Source organism: Mus pahari, chromosome 13 (genome assembly GCF_900095145.1).
Source record: "Mus pahari chromosome 13, PAHARI_EIJ_v1.1, whole genome shotgun sequence".
Lineage (NCBI taxonomy): Eukaryota > Metazoa > Chordata > Mammalia > Rodentia > Muridae > Mus > Mus pahari.
Window position 1 is genome coordinate 80742757 of NC_034602.1, and position 17191 is coordinate 80759947.

General features: G+C 42.9%; 1 protein-coding gene across 2 annotated transcripts in view; it reads left to right on the plus strand.

Annotated features, from left to right (window-relative positions):
* The window catches only part of Uso1 (USO1 vesicle transport factor), a 66977-nt gene that overhangs the window by 31499 nt on the left and 18287 nt on the right, over nucleotides 1-17191 (plus strand). Inside the window, exons 8-14 of one of the 2 annotated variants that reach the window (XM_029545159.1) lie at nucleotides 2442-2562; nucleotides 6514-6692; nucleotides 9726-9866; nucleotides 12846-12934; nucleotides 13377-13531; nucleotides 14422-14633; nucleotides 16428-16448. In XM_029545159.1, the coding sequence (XP_029401019.1) occupies nucleotides 2442-2562; nucleotides 6514-6692; nucleotides 9726-9866; nucleotides 12846-12934; nucleotides 13377-13531; nucleotides 14422-14633; nucleotides 16428-16448 (918 nt within the window). The remainder of the gene's footprint in view (nucleotides 1-2441; nucleotides 2563-6513; nucleotides 6693-9725; nucleotides 9867-12845; nucleotides 12935-13376; nucleotides 13532-14421; nucleotides 14634-16427; nucleotides 16449-17191) is intronic. The other variant, XM_021210376.1, reaches the window with a different exon arrangement.

Here is a 17191-nt window from a genome sequence, read left to right on the forward strand (position 1 = left end):
GAGACAGGGTTTCTCTGTATAGCCCTGTCTGTCCTGGAACTCACTCTGTAGACCAGGCTGGCCTCGAACTCAGAAATCCGCCTGCCTCTGCCTCCCAAGCGCTGGGATTAAAGGCATGCGCCACCACTGCCCGGCTTTGCTTCATTTTTTATTTGAAGCAGATGAGATGAATGTCCATGTTTTCTTTTATTAATTTTATTAATGGAGCTTAAGTTTTATTTTTGTTGTAACCTCTAATATCTTAGTTTTATATGTTTTATAGGTATGTTTTCTTGGTTTCAGTTAACCTATTTAGCAAAATAAGAGGGAAATAAACTACTAATAAATGTTGATTTTAAAACATGTAAATCCTGTAGGTGCTGTTTTCCTGCTTTCTAAATCACACGACATGTAGGTGTGGTAGAACATGCCTTTAGCCCCCAGCACTCTGGAGACAGAAGCAGGGGGATCTGCGGGAGTTTGAGGCCAGTCTAGTGTGGATAGAGTGTTCCATAGAGTGTTCCATGGGAATAGTGTGGTAGAGGGAGCCAAGATAGTGTTATTCTACTTTGCAGATAAGTATTCTGAGACATGGGATTTGTGTACTTTGCTTAAAGTTATACACCTAGTAAGTAGGGCATTTAGCTTCTGTCCTCTTTATGAGACTCAGAGTTTGTGTGACTTGTGTATACCTTTCTTTTTCCTTTTATGCAGTTAAAATTCGAGTTGGCAGCATTATGTTGGCAGGAGATTTGACATTTAAATTCTATTTTACCTTTCTATCATGTTAGTAGGGGAAGGGGTGGGACGAACCCAGTGAGTTGACAGCATTCTTAACCTTGTACAGACGCTTAGTTGCCACCTGCCACCCTGGCACTCATATCCCTGTGTGCCAAGCTTCTAAAAGCGGTAGCTGTGCTTTTCCCCTTCATATATTCATTGTCTCTTTTATCTCGTGGTCACTGCGGGGCTCAGAAGGACTGGCTGAGTGATAGATACTGAAGTAGGAAGTGAGAATAGGGCTGGAGAGATGGCTGAGCAGGTCAGAGCACTGCTGCTCTTCCAGAGGAGCTGGATTCACTTCCCAGCACCCACGTGTTAGCTCTTAGCTGTCTGTAACTCCAGTTCCAGGGATCCTGTACCCTCTCGTGGCCTCCATAGGCACTAGGCTTACAAGTGGTGTACAGGCATACATACAGGCAAAACACTATACACATAAAGAGAGACGGGTAGTAAGGAATAATGTAAGCTTTTTAAATGATAAGTGTCAAAGATATATAAACAGCTCAATACACTGAAAACAACTGAAAGCCCGGGCAAGGACTTAGTTAACTTTGGTTTGTTTATCTGTTCTGTAGCTTTATCTGGCGTTCAGGGCTTAGGTTTCATCCACACTGGCTAGGTTTTTTTTTTTTTTTTTTAAAAGATTTATTTATTGTTATACACTGTAAGTACACTGTAGCTGACTTCAGACACACCAGAAGAGGGCATCAGATCTCATTATGGGTGGTGGTGAGCCACCATGTGGCTGCTGGGATTTGAACTCAGGACCTTTGGAAGAGCAGTCAGTTCTCTTACCCACTGAGCCATCTCGCCAGCCCCATTGGCTAGGTTTTGAAATGTGTAAACAGGGTCATAAGTTACCATGATACACTATGGGATAGTCCTTATTCCTTTGGCCCAGACAGCTTAGCTGAGTCCTTATCTGTGCACAGTCCCCATGTGCATCTGGAGGCTCCCTATACACACCTGGAGCCCCATCTCCTCCATGACATATCCAGATTTCGGGTGCCTGTGGCGTGCTTCTTGAAGCCTACTCGGTGACTGCCTGGGAATGTCGGTGGTGCACTTCTGGATTGCACCTTTTTGGTGGCAGGATGGCCAATCTTCTTGCTCCCCTTCTTTGTGGAAGCCATTTTTGCCAGCCACAGGCCGGAAAAGACTGTGGGAGAAAAAGCCGTGCCACACGAACCTTCTGTAAACTTTCTGTACAGGGTGTGAATTTCCATTTCTTTTTCCTGATAATTTAAAATCAAATTGTAGGAATTTGGGAGCCTGATTTTGAAGGTATCCTGAACTCTGTAGAAATTCTGTTAGAATGTGGTGGTATTTCATGATTTATATTATCATTTTGAGAAGAGTAAATACGAGAACTTTATAATCATTCTCAGCTTGTGGGAACTACATGGTGACGGATAAGAATGAGGTAATTGTGTTCTTACCGTATATAGTAAGAAGAAACTTGTTAGATGTAAACTCTTGCCAGGGCCCTGTTCCTGTGTGATCTATGACGGTCAGGGGAACTGAACTATCTCTGCCGTCTATGTCCTTCTGTAATATAGAGAGCAAAGCAGGTGGGTTTGGAAAACCCTGTTTACTATAGGATTCTATGATTTTAAAGTAATTTTTAGGTGTCCAATAAATTTCATACTCAACTGAATGCCACCTTTCTTTTCTATAAGGGTGTCTTATTACTGCAGGCATTAACAAGGAGCAATGGAGCAATCCAGAAAATTGTTGCTTTTGAAAATGCTTTTGAGAGACTACTGGACATTATTACAGAGGAGGGGAACAGTGATGGAGGTAAGAATGAGAGACGTGCAGACTGCTTTGTATTCACTGACCATGGTTTACAGCAGCATACACACTTGACTACATAACTGCCCCTCTTCCCAGCCATATCCACTCCGAGGATCAAATGTCCGTGTGAAACCTCAAATTTTCACAGATTCCAGTCTTTTCCAGGGAGGGGACCTGGAAATGTTAGTGCTACAGGAGTCCTTAGCAAATTATCTCCCCAATAGAAAAAATGAAGCGCTTTGAACAGCTAGGTAGAGAAGAAAGGCAGGAGCCTTTCCATCGCCTTGTGAGTGCACTGTGTCAGAAACAGATGAGCATATTCACATCTTCAGTGTCGGAATTTATTAATAATAATTGCCAAGGCATTGTCATTTCAGAGGCAGCAACTTCCAGATGCTCCCACTTTGCCAATGCAGGTTCTTTTATTGAAGTCCTAATTACTAGTATTAACTCACAGATCATACAGTACATACCACTCAGTAAATGTATCTGCATGTCTGTAGCTGCAGACCACATAGAGCTAAGGGGCAACAGCAGCATTAGAGGTTTCAGAGGCCAGGGAAACTGATAGAGCACAGAGTCTGTATGAATATGAAAATCAACCAAGCTTCGCTTCGCAGAGAGCTGGAGAAGTTATAGCTGCTGCTGTCGGCTTTGGAGCTTAATGTCCTGTTCAGTGACAGGACATGGAAATGACGGTTACAGTAGACCATGTCAGCTGCAGAGACAAGAAGATTGAAGCCCTGGGACCATTAGGAGGTCTCTGTCTGTTCATCCTTGAAGTGCATTCTGGGTAGTCAGATGACAGCTGAGTGGATTGTTACTGTCCCAGTGGCGAGTGTCCACTGCTTTCTCAGGATCAAGCACAGGATCAGACTCTTTCCTTGGTCTGCTGCCTGGCACAGGGAGTGTGGTGTGCTGAGCTGCACTTGTGTGTGGAGGTCAGGGGACAACTTCAAGGAGTCGCTTTTCTTTAGGTGGGTTCCAGGGATCAGCCTCAGGCTCCAGGCCTGCACGGCAGCAGCACTGGCAGCCACTGAGCATCACACTGGCCTTGATAGACTGTTTCCCTGAAATGGTCGTATTATGCCCATGGGCCCCTAAACATCTTAATTCACCCCAGTAAGTGTATGGGGTGCCCTTCTTACTCCCAGGAACTAGTCTGTGCCTCATGGTAGAGCTACAAAGCTGATGTTGTTCACCTATCTCTTGGGTGCAGAGTTCCCTTCCAGCCTCAAAACTAAGTGAAACGCTGCTTTAAAACGAAGTCTCTCAGGGCAAGGCACAGCTGTTCTTTACAGCGTGGAGGAACTTAAGGCAGGAGCAAACTTGATCTCAAACATTTCAACACAATCAGTATCTTATGTGATCATTTTGCCTTGGCCTCCAGCTGCTGGGATTACAGGTGTGTGTCCGGAAGACAGGTTAGAAGGGAAAGCTCTAAAGAGAGAGGAAGGTGATTGGTTGACAGCTTAAAAGTCTCAGGAGGAATAAAGCAGAAAAGTTGGCCATTCTGGGGCCAGGGTTGCTTTCCTGCTTTGAGGTTAAAGATTTTAGTTGAACCGGGTGTGCTCGTGCACACACTGATCCCAGCACTCTGTGCAGAGGTAAGTAGATCTCTGTGAGCGAGGACAGCCTGGTCTACAGAGCGAGTTCCAGCTACATGATAGAGACCCTGCCTCAAAGCAAACAAAAAAATAGTTTTCATAAAATTCTTATGTTTTCAAACTTTGATTTTGTCAATTTATATACTTAGTAAATAACCTTTGCAAATAGCGTGGTTAAGTTTGCAAACAAAGCAGCAGGTTCTTAGATAATGGTTCCAAAATCATGGGCCTCAGGAGGAAAAGCTGATGAATGGGACTTTATTAAAATTGGAAAGTTGTATTCTACAAAAGATACTGTTAAGAGAATGTGGTAATGGCATGGAAAAATATTCTAAAACTTATATCTGAAAAAAGACTTAAAAACTTAATAGTAAAAAAGAAAAAGCAAATTAAAAAATAGGCAAAGGTCTGAACACACTTTTCAGTAAAGCAGATACAGTAGTTTGCAGTAACATTCAAATAAATGTTCAACATTACATGATTAGGCAGTTGTAATAGGAAAAATGAGACACCACTAAATAGCAGTGCAATGGGGAAAATCCACAACACCAACTCTACTAGATGCTGCTGAGGCGATGGGACAGAAAGGATTGCGTCGCTGGTAGAAATGCCAAGGGGCGCAGTCGTGTGGAAGGCACTGCAATGTCTTACAAAGCTAAACGTCCTATGGTGAGATCTAATAGTATTATCGTTTCATATTTATCCAGATTACATTAAAACCTATATCCACACAAAAAGTAATGCTTGACTGTTCATAGATGCTTTATTCACATTGCTAGAACTTGGAAGCAACCAGGATGTCCTGAGTAGGTGAATGGGTACATGCTAGTGGGTCCTAGATGAGACACTGCTCAGCAGTGAAAGGAGTGGCCAAGCTACACAAGGGCGGCGGGAGCCTGAGCGCATGTGCCGTGTGATGCCGTCATGCAGCTTCCTAAGAAGAAGCTGCAGAGGCAGACAAAGTGTTTGCAGCTGTTGGGGGTTGGATAGGGACAGGGTAGGTCGGGTGCTTCGGGGGGATGAGACTATTCTGTTTGGTACTGCACTGTTTTTGTTTTGGTTTTTCGAGACAGGGTTTCTCTGTATAGCCCTGGCTGTCCTGGAACTCACTCTGTAGACCAGGCTGGCCTCGAACTCAGAAATCCGCCTGCCTCTGCCTCCCGAGTGCTGGGATCAAAGGCGTGCGCCACCATCATCTGGCGGTACTGCACTGTTAAATACACAGATTCTATATTTGTCAGAACTCACAGTGCTTTGCAGGGTGAGAGTGAACTGTGATATTCTGTAATATGTGCCATTGTATGATCATCCTTTGTAACAAACGCACCACACTAGAGCAGGATGACAATGAGGGGATCTAGGGGAGGGGAGAAGGTGGGGGCGCTAGTGTCCTGTTTTCTGTAACTGTAAGCAGCTATTTAGATTGCTTTTCACATTTTTAAATTTAGCTTGTAGGAACCAGAAGACAGTTTGCAGTTGTCGCTCTCCTTCCACCATGAGAGTCTTGGGGATTGAACTCAGGTTGTCAGGGTTGTCAGCAAGTGATTCACCCCACTGGACATAAATCTTGCAAGACTAAAAGTGTGTGTACAAGGACCTAGAGCTATGAGTGCCTTGAGCTGAGCACTGTACTCAGAGGAAGCGTGAGCTGTTGGTTGGTCTAGTCTTAGAGGTCAGTGGGAAGGATTTCATTGTGATGATAACAGAAGCTGTAGTGTGGGTGAAACTGCCCGGACAGTGATGTTTGTAATTACAGACGTAGGAGAAGAATGAAGCAGGAGGACAGGGACATGAAGGACAGCATGAAGAGTAGCCAAGTGGAGAAACAGAAAGAGAGGGTTTCAGAGAAGAGGCGACACTGTCGGATGGGTAAGGAGTGGTAGTGGTCAGGCAGTGAGTATTTAGTCCTTTGCTACTTTGTATATAGCTGAAGTCTCTTTTCCTGTGTCTGCCAGGACTGCAGAGTTAAGTAGGACACTGACAAACTCATGTGTTGTGCATTACACTCGAGTGGAGAGGACAGGCTTCTAGATGCAGTCTAACCTACTCACGGGGGCTTGGTCATCAGCACTGAAAACCTGCCATTGAAGCTTGCACAGGAACATGAAAGGTGGCTTACTGTAGTGACTGAGAAAGAGTGCAGACTCAGGAATGAAATGTCAGGTCAGAACAGGCTGGGCCGTGCTGACTGACCGTGGACATGGACACTTGAGGACACTGCAGACTCAGGCACGAGGTGTCAGTCAGAACAGGCTGGGCCGTGCTGACTGACTGTGGAGATGGACACTGGTTGAGTTCTGTCAGTTGTCGCCAGCCTCAATGCCTCCATTTTATGTTCTTTCCCCAGGTATAGTAGTGGAAGATTGTTTGATTTTGCTCCAAAACTTGTTAAAAAACAACAATTCCAATCAAAACTTTTTTAAAGAAGGCTCTTATATTCAACGCATGAAGCCTTGGTTTGAAGTTGGAGATGAAAACTCTGGTTGGTCAGCACAGAAAGTGACTAATCTACATTTAATGCTACAGGTATGTGCTCCTCAGACATCGTGCTGAAAGCAGTGAGTATATACTGTGGTACACAAGGCCATTGTCATTACTTTTATTGTATTTTAGTGTCTGTGCTTGAGCATGTATGTCACACACATCATGTGGGTGGCGGTCCACCATGTAGGGTAATTTTATTTAATTTTCATCAAACTCAGGCTATTAGGCGCTCTTTCCCACTGGCTGCCATAAGGACATTTGGAAAAGTATATATTAAATATTAACCACATGCACACCCTATACTGCCCCACTATCCCTTCTTCACCTCTCCTCGGTTCTCCTGTTTCTATGTCATCCATACTTACACATGCCTCAGGATTTATGTAAAAATCTAAAAACCACAGATGGCAAAAAATGATGACATTTGTTTTTTCTGTGACTGGCCTGTTCATTTAGTAGGATTCTCTCTAGTTGCATTCGCTTTTCTGCAAACAACCTTTTGTTTTAAGTATTTATTTTATTTTCATTTATATTTATATGTGTCTGGGTGAATGTATGCCACTTATGTGTGGTGCCCACGAGTAGAGTGTTGGAGATCCTGGACCTGGAGTCAACATGTAGTCACGACTACCATAAACTCTTGTTGGAGCCTGTGTTGGTTCTGTAACTTAGCTGTTGTGAATGTAGTAGACACTGATGTGGAAGTGTCTGTGTCTTAGGTCGGCTTGGAGTCCTTTGGACCTGGAGCAGTGCATCTATGGTATGACTTAGAGTACCATGTAAACAAAATTTTGAGGGGCTGGAGAGATGACTCAGTGGTTAAAAACACTTGCTGCTCTTCCAGAGGAGCCAGGCTTGGTTCCATTATTTATATTCGGAGGCTCCTTCTACTTGGAACTCCAGTTTCAAGGGATCAGACGTCCTCTTCTGACCTCTTCACACACCAACACACACATGGCCCTTCATTCAGTCTCCTCCCTCCTCCCCCACTCTCTCTCCCCACAGAATAAAATAGAGCTTGGGAATTAATTCAGAGGTAGAGAACTTGCCTAGGAAGCACAAGGCTCTGGGTTGGGTCCTCAGCACCAAGAAAACATTTGAAAAATAAATAAAGCTTGAAGGATATTTTATCTAAACATCACCCCTCTCTGACATCAGTCCTGTTATTCTCAATTTACATAACACCGAGAGAGAGAGAGAGAGAGAGAGAGAGAGAGAGAGAGAGAGAGAGAGAGANGAGAGAGAGAGAGAGAGAGACAGAGAGACAGAGAGACAGAGAGACAGAGACAGAGAGACAGAGAGAGACAGAGACAGAGACAGACAGACAGAGACAGAGACAGAGACAGAGAGAGGAGGGAGGGAGAAATTTTAGAATTATTTTGAAGAAAGTGTCAGTTTAAGAAGTATATCACTGTCTAAAAAATTAATGTATATCATGTAAACAGAGAAATGCGATATTATAGTTCTACGTATTATGCATACACTGCATATGTGTATATTCTAAACTAGGTGTTATATACTACAGATATATGTAGGTTCATTGCATGGTTTTGTTTTTTTAAATATTTATTTTATGTATATGAGTACACTGTAGCTGTCTTCAGACACACCAGAAGAGGGCATTGGATCCCATTACAGATGGTTGTGAGCCACCATGAGGTTGCTGGGATTTGATCTCAGGACCTCTGGAAGAGCAGTCAGTGCTCCTAACCACTGAACCATCTCTCCAGTCCCCATTGCAGGGTACTTTACTTTAAAAGGGGGGGGGTGGCTAAACTTGACTTGTCTCCCTTACTGAAAACATCCCTTTCTTATGCTTAGTGAAGACTATGAAGTCTGCAGAAAAGGAAATGAGATCCATTCATCTTATGATTTTTCTCCACGTCGGATGGAGAGGTTGACTTCTGACTTTGTAGCCACAGTTGATGCTGTTAGAGCCGCAGCAGACTCTCTCTCTGCAGTTGTAGTTAGGTTTGCTTATCGCTCAGATTCTCCCTTAGCTCTGAATGGAATTGTGTCATTGCTTCTATTTGGATACATGAATCCTGTAATATTCCTCAGCCATTGAAAACTGAAATTAATATCCTTGGGAGAAGGAGGTCAGAGCTCTTCCTCTAAGTTAGGCCTTATTTTTAGTCTTTGTTTGGAGGTACGGTCACTGTGAGGCCCTGGCCTGACATTGCCTCCTGAGTGCTGGGAAGATGTGTCATCCCACACCTAGGGAAACGTCACTTTTCAAAGCTGCTTTACTCTGCCCTCTCCAAAGGCCTCTCTGTCAGGAAGCACAATCTCGGCCATGGCCTGGCTCTAGTGATACAATTGTTTTAGTCGGTTATTTCTGTACTATAAAGTCATGGAGGACATTTGTCCAGCATTTTCATTATCTAAGTATTGTCATCACTATTGTATTACGTATACACGATTTTTGCTTATAAAACATATGACTAGTTTGTATAATATAAGCCATATCTTAAGTTACTTTGAAGTTATTTTGAAGATTTAACTGGGCCTAATTAGTTGTTTCTGAAATTTCGTGTTGAGGTTCAGAGTCATCATGGAATCATAGGGATTTGGTTAATGAGACCAGCCCCACCCTGCGCATGAGTCTTCTGTCAGGCCTCCAGCCGTTAGCTGTAGCCTCTCTTTATTTGCAGTGTTAGTCGAATTCATCACAATTCAGGCAAGGCTGCTTTTAGACTCATTCTGCTATTAGATCAGAGAAGCCTGCCATTCTGTGTCTTAATTCAGTTTTGTATTGAATAGGCCTTATTTTGTAAATACTGTGTTTATTATTTTGAGTACAGAAACGACTGAGGCAGATAGCAGAATGTCTTATGTACTAGCACCGTTGCCGTAGAGTTAGAAGGGACAGCACCTAGCTCTAGTGAGCACACAAGGGAGTGGCTTTGTTCCCACGCATCAGCTTTGTCTCAGCCTTCTTGGATCACCCTGAGACAGCCTCCTCCAAGTAGGCTCCTGCTCCCCTGCCTCTGCCTCCTGAGCGCTAGGGCTGCAGGTGTGCTCCGCCATGCCCTTCTACAGATCTTTAAAGATAAATCTTACTCTCTTTCACAGCTTGTGCGGGTACTGGTATCTCCTACCAACCCTCCCGGTGCTACCAGTAGCTGCCAGAAGGCCATGTTCCAGTGTGGGCTACTACAGCAGCTTTGCACTATCCTGATGGCTACTGGGATTCCTGCTGACATCCTGACGGAGGTAAGTAAAAAGGCCACTCTAGAGAAACTGGGAATCCTCGGAACTAGACATTAGCAGGAGGAGAAATAGTGCTAGCTGACCATTTTTATGATGGCTTCCTCACTCACTGCACAATAATGGCAGTGTTAGTTCTAAAAGATACAGTCTTTCCTCAAGATTCATAATATACAATGTTAACCTTAGCTCATCATCTGGAAATGTTCTTCATTAATTTTATTGAAAATATTTAACAGAAATACTTAGTTTTTGAAATTATAATATCATAATCTTATTTTCCCCTTTTCTTTCCTCCCTCCAAACATGGTTTTTCTTTCTTTCTTTTTTTTTTTTTAAATAAAAAAAAATTGTATTTACTTAGAAGCATTCAGAATGTCAACAAAACAGCCGTATTTTTTTCTGCAGTACAGAGTGGTATTCAGTTAACAGAACAACAATTATCTTCATATAAGCTGCATCAGAGACAACTGAAGATGGAAAAAAATAAAACCGAAAGGGAAAAAGAAAAAACAACAAACTACTGTCCCCATATATAACTAATTTGTGCTGTGCACCAACAAGAACCTGCTTTAAATTTCCATGCCAATTTATAACCCCTAGACTGTACCAGCAAGGTTAGTGGCTATTGAAAATACCACCAGGGGCTGGTGAGATGGCTCAGTGGGTAAGAGCACCCGACTGCTCTTCCAAAGGTCCTGAGTTCAAATCCCAGCAACCACATGGTGGCTCATAACCATCTGTAACAAGGTCTGATGCCCTCTTCTGGAGTGTCTGAAGACAGCTACAGAATAATTACATATAATAAATAAATAAAGCTTTTAAAAAAAAAAAAGAAAGAAGAAAATACCACCAGGACAGGGCTATCTAAAGACACATTCGGTAGTGTGTTAACTATACAAAAAAAGACACCAAACATGGCTTTTCTAAAGTGGCATCTTTCATGTACCCAGTGGCTTTTCAGAAAGGCATACTCTAGGGGCTGGAGAGATGGCTCAAAGGTTAGGAGCACTGGCTGCTCTTCCAGAGAGGTCCTGAGTTCAATTCCCAGCAACCACTTGGTGGCTCTTCACAATCTATAATGAGATCTGATGCCCTCTTCTGGCCTGCAGTCATACATGCAGACAGAATGCTGTATACATAATAAACAAATAAATCTTATAAAAGATTTCAGAAAAGAAAAGAAAGGCATATCCTGTGGCCTGTGCACCTTCGTCAGTGTTCTTAAAATGGACACAAAGATTGAACCTCTTGGTTTGCATGATTTTGTGGCATTTTTGGAATGGAGCGTAGCAGACCATGTACAGGGGATTTACAGTTTTCCTCTTAGCAAACTTCTTTAGTCTCCCTCTCAACGGGAAGACTCATAGAATAGTGCATTTTTACTTCTCTGGCACTTTTTGTTTCTTATCTATAAGAATAGTGAAGTAAGTTCACAGAAATATAGATACTTTGAATTATTTTTGTTGGACTGGCAAGAGGCATCAGTAAAGATGTTTACTGCCAAACCTTTTGAGATAAATTGGATCCCAAGGACAGAGAGAACCCTGTCCCACAAGTTGTCCTGTGATCTCCATATATGCATCATGGCACATGCATGCAGACATAAATAAATGTAATAAAATTTTAAGTAAGTTATAACTTGTCAGTTAATATATATATACATTAAAAGTGCAAATAATAACAAAGGTTTTAGAACAAACCAACTGGTTTTAGTCACATTTGTCTCTCCTTTAAGTCAACCCCCAAGCCCCCAGTCCCCTAACACACAACTCTCTTACTTCACTTCTTCCTGGCATGCCAGGATGATTGTATGGAATGTACGTTTAAACTAATGGGATTTATATATAAATACAACATTTGTGATGCAGGCTAGCACTGTAGCCCAGGCTAGCCTTGAACTCCAGGTAGTACTCCTGCCTCAGCTGTCTGAGTGCTGAGGTTACAGGCACAAACCACTGTTTGCTGCTGCGGCTTATGCATTAATGTGTATTCTAGCACTGTTCCTGCTCAGCCAAACAGTTCTGTATCTAGTGGAAGAGGACATAACATGTGTCCGACTCTCCCGTGAGCTAAGACTGTAATCCTTTAAATTGTGTAGCTCTGTATAACTGTATATCCTATTCTCTGCTCAGCACAGCAGTCTTGGAAAGCCTCCATCCTCCTGCTCCACCTGAGCTGTAGCTCAGCTCTGGTCCTGGGACTTCCTTCTGCCATTCTCCTGGGATCTCTCCTGCACTCTTCTCTTGATTTGATTTCCTTTCTTTCCTGGATCTTGGATCTTCTCCTTATTTCTCGATTCTTTATCTCATTTTACTAAATTTCCTAAAAGAACGTTATCACCAAAATAGGCATTTTATTTTGTTGTTGTTGTTTTATACATGAAAATATTATTCCTTTCCTTCAGGATTACTGTTTGGCTAGGTATGGAACTCAGGATTGAAATCACTGTCACTCAACTTTCGGGACATCATTCTGTTATTACTTTAAAGAAATAACTCCAAAGTGGCCAGTTTGAATTCTAATTTTCCCTTAGTAAAACCCGCTGTTTCTCTTCAGAACATTTTGGGATCCTTTCTTTAATTCTAGTTTTCTGAAAACTACTTTATGGGTCTCACCCCCTCCTCTCCCCTCAGTAGTGACCCTTTCAGCTACAGACCTGCTCCCTTCAGCTAGAGGAGTGAATGCTCTTCCTCGTTAACTTCTCTGCTGTTCTCAAATCTCTGAAGCTAAGAATAGCTTTAGCCTATTTTATATATCCTAGCACTTGGGAGGAAAAAACTGGCGGATCTCTGTGATTTCAAGGCCAGTCTGATCTACAGAGTGAGTTCCAGGACAGCCAGGACTACATGGAGAACTCTGTCTAGATGGAACAAATGAAACAAACAAAAACAAAAAGCAAGCTGTAATGTTTTCTTCTTTGGAAAACAGATTCTCTCTTTTAATGTCCTCTCTATGTGGTCCTTTGTTTTTCTTTCTTGACAGACCATAAATACTGTATCAGAAGTTATTCGAGGCTGCCAAGTAAACCAAGGCTACTTTGCTTCTGTGACTGCACCTTCAAATCCCCCACGGTAGGAACCAGGAAATGCATGGCGGACACAGGAGTGTAGTCTCGGGTGTAGTGGGTCTCACGTGCACATTACTTTTCTTTTTCTTTAACTGTTTATGTATGTGAGTACAGTGTCATTCTCTTCAGACACACCAGAAGAGGACATCGGATCCCATTACAGATGGTTGTGAGCCACCGTGTAGTTGCTGGGAATTGAACTCAGGACCTCTAAACAGCAAGCAGCCAGTGCTCTTAACCTCTGAGCCATCTCTCATCTTTACTGTTCTTAAAGACCAGTGTGTGTTGGGAAATGGTCCGATAGTAAAAGTATATTGCTATTTAAGTCTGTATGCTTCTGGAACTTAATCCTTGATTCAGCTACCAGCCTTTCAGTTGACAAACAAATCTTCGCGGCCATGGTGTGTGTGTGTGTGTGTGTTGACTCTTGCCTTGCACCCTGACAGACCCGCGATTGTTGTGCTGCTCCTGTCCATGGTCAACGAGCGGCAGCCGTTTGTGCTGCGCTGCGCCGTGCTCTACTGTTTCCAGTGCTTCCTGTATAAAAACGAGAAAGGACAAGGAGAGGTTGTGGCCACTCTCCTGCCTTCCACCATCGATGGCAAGTAATTCAGTTCTGCTAGGTAGAAAGGCTGCATTTAACCCTTTGCTTGCGGTTTACCCTAAGGCACTCTGTAACTTAGCGAAAGCCAAAGTAGAGCTAAGACAGACCACACCCGAGCCTGTATTTTCTACTTGTCTCGCTATATTAAAGTATGAGGGGTTCTGGTGTTGGTCTGTACGTGGGATGATGTCATTAGAAATGTTGTGAAGATTAATTACACATAGCAGTTACCCAGGTAGATTTGTGGCCCTGGGTTCTGGTGTATAATAAACACCAGTGAACAGGGCTGCTGTTGGCAGGGATTAGCACTTTGAAGATAACCTACCACATAGGCAGGCTCAAAGTTTCAGCTTATTGTTCTGTGATAGAAAGCAGCCATTACTTATGGATTTCTCCAGTACTGAGTTCACTTGAGATGTGTTTAAAAGGCTTATTTCATAAAGTTAAAGCAATTTGACACAAGTGATTGGAAACATGAGTGAGTTCGTTGCAATTACATAAACATTGGAAGTTGGCAAAAGTTTAAGTCTGTTTAATTGTATTTAAATAAAATTACTTGTGTAAAAGCTATTATCATAAAGCTTTATTCTCTGTAAATGAAACTAAGATGATGGAGGTAGTGAATTAGTGTGCTCACTGCGTTAGAAATGTCATTCTCCACGAAGATGGCTTCTGTATTGTCACCATCAGCTTGATAGCTGCAGTGTTGTCATCTTTGTTCAGTTACCCTACTTAGGAGGTGGCTTTCTGTTGTCTATTTCCCTTCTGTGTCTGAAAGTACATAAGCGTGTTTTAGACCATTTGTGTGTAGAAAATGGTTCTTGGAAACCTCGTGAGTTTGGGGTTATTCCACGTGGTCAGTGTCTAATGTTTCTGTCTGCTTTCAGCAACAGGTAACTCAATCTCAGCCGGTCAGCTGCTCTGTGGAGGTTTGTTTTCTACAGACTCTCTCTCAAACTGGTGTGCTGCTGTGGCCCTCGCCCATGCACTGCAGGGGAATGCCACCCAGAAGGAGCAACTGCTCAGGGTTCAGCTGGCCACCAGCATCGGCAACCCTCCGGTGTCACTCCTGCAGCAATGTACCAACATTCTCTCCCAGGTAAGGGCCACGGGGCTCCTAAGGGGCAAGCATCAGTGACTCAGGGGCAGAGCCTGGGAGATGCAGGTAGAGGAGGAGAGAAGCACTTGCTGACTTCCTACTTCACTGAAATCAGAACGTTTTGAAGCAGAGAGGAAGCAGTAACTATTTTATAGGAATAGTTCTGTCAAATAACTATAATAAGGACTTTATTATGATAAAAACACAAGATCTCCGCACAGGTGTATTTTGAGTTTTACTTTCTTCTTAAATTATCCAGGGCTCTTCCCTGTCGTTTATCTCTTTTCAGTGACTGAATCTGAGTTGTAAAGGAGAGAAAGTTAAATGATGCAATTTGTAGTTATATCCTCCCTGTTTTCTCCTGAAGCAGTTGGTCATCCCAAAACAATCAATCACAATCTATTAAATATACAAAATGTACAGTGTGTACGTCCCGTGTCTGTGAGTTCTCACATGACTAGCAAGACAAAGACGAAAATAGGAAAATCTGTGTTTCTACAGCTCCTTAATAAGAACAAGGGGAGTGTCCTAGTCAGGGTTTCTGTTCCTGCACAAACATCATGACCAAGAAGCAAGTTGGGGAGGAAAGGGTTTATTCAGCTTACATTTCCATACTGCTGTTCATCACCAAAGGATGCAGGACTGGAACTCAAGCAGGTCAGAAAGCAGGAGCTGATGCAGAAGCCATGGAGGGATGTTCTTTACTGGCTTGCTTCCCCTGGCTTGCTCAGCCTGCTCTCTTATAGAACCCAAGACTACCAGCCCAAGGATGGTCCCACCCACAAGGGGCCTCTCCCCCTTGATCACTAATTGAGAAAATGCCTTACAGCTGGATATCATGGAGGCATTTTCCCAACTGAAGCTCCTTTCTCTGTGATAACTCCAGCTGTGTCAAGTTGACACAAAGCTGTCCAGTACAGTGAGCGTGGTCACCAGGCTTGGGCATGTCTCTTCCAGTATGATTTGGCCACGTCCACTTAGCCTTCTGACTGTTTAAAGCCATGCTGACTCACAGTGTAGCTGTGAAGTCAGAATCGTGACGGAAGCTTAGTTATGGATAAACCCATTGCTCCTGGCTACTTGCTCTAGCAGTGGAGGGTTCTCACTGCCGTGCTCCCACCATGCTGTGCTCCCACCATGCTGTGCTGTGGTCTTCACTATTTTTTCACCACACATTGCACTTTCTTTGTTTTGAACTTTTTGTTGTCAATGTTGTTGCTGCTTGGCATTGAACTCGTCATGCTTACTAAACACCTTCCACCACTGAGTTGGACCCCCAGTTCCCAGGGCTTTTGGAGGCTTTTTATGTAAAGAAATAATGTTGTTATTCATAGAAGTTATGAGTGAAATCTTTATAAGTGACTATAATAAGAAGAAATTTGAATGATGTTTAAATTATTTTACTTGAGATGCCAGTTTATTGCTTATCTCTTACTTATTTAAAAGGAAACTGTAGTAAGTGTTTCAAATCTTTACTTACTTAATGTTTGGTAATCTCCTGTCACTGTTGAAAACAACTGTTTTCATGCCAGTGTGAAAACTCTGTGCCCACCATTGCCACCTTAGCTCTGTAAGTGTGCTGGTGGTGATGTAAAGTCTCAGGCGCTGGGATCTGGGCCTTGTAAGTAACACGAGGCTGTGAAATCGACCTGTGTGCCATCTCTATAGAGGGGTAGAGCTTCACTATCACTAAGTGTTGACTTAGATTTGTAGAGACTAAGAGCATATGTTAGGGTCTTATCTGACTAGATGATTTAAAGCAATGTTTATGAATGTTTGATGTATAATTTTCAGGGTGATAAGATCGACAGACGGGTATGTATACCTGATGAGCTGAGGCCTTTTCTTCTGGCAGGCTTGTTCCTTGTCTTGGGTTTTGCAGTTGGGTTTTAACAGCTTGTTTGAAGTTCTGTTCTACTCACACATGTTGGCGAGTTTGTCTGTTACAGGTGGCTCTCCGGTTTCCTCCCTTCACTCTTGGCTGGTTGCTGAGAACTATAGGAACAAGCACACTGTGCCTGGGTTCCAGGGGGCTCACACTGTCTCAGACTTGCAGTTTTGGTTCTTGTGTTGTTTGCCCAAGCTTGTTTCTTTATTTCCCTTACAAACAACTTAAAGAAAGCCACGTTTAGGGATAAACTGTGTCTTTCAACCAGTATATGAAGGAGGAACGTGTGACCTTCTATTACTTACATTATTTAAAATGTGCAATAGTAAAATTTTTATGATTGTAATGATTTTAAATGAAGTATTATGGATTATTCTGGGTATAATATCTGTATGCTACACCTACCGTTTTGGTTTTACTATCTTAGGAGGGGAGTGTTGTTATGCTCAGTTCAGTTTAGTTTTTCTTTTGACAAGTGTTTACACCCCCCCCCCCAAAAAAAAAAAAAAAAAAAAAAAAAAAAAGTTTTACAAGTGTTCCTGTCTGTACGCTCTGTCCCCTGGTTCAGTTGTGCTGTAGTCAGTCAGGCCAGTTAGTGCTGGCACTCTGTGTGAATGTGCCCTAGCACGCATGTGCAGCTCACACACGCACACGCATATGCAACTCACAC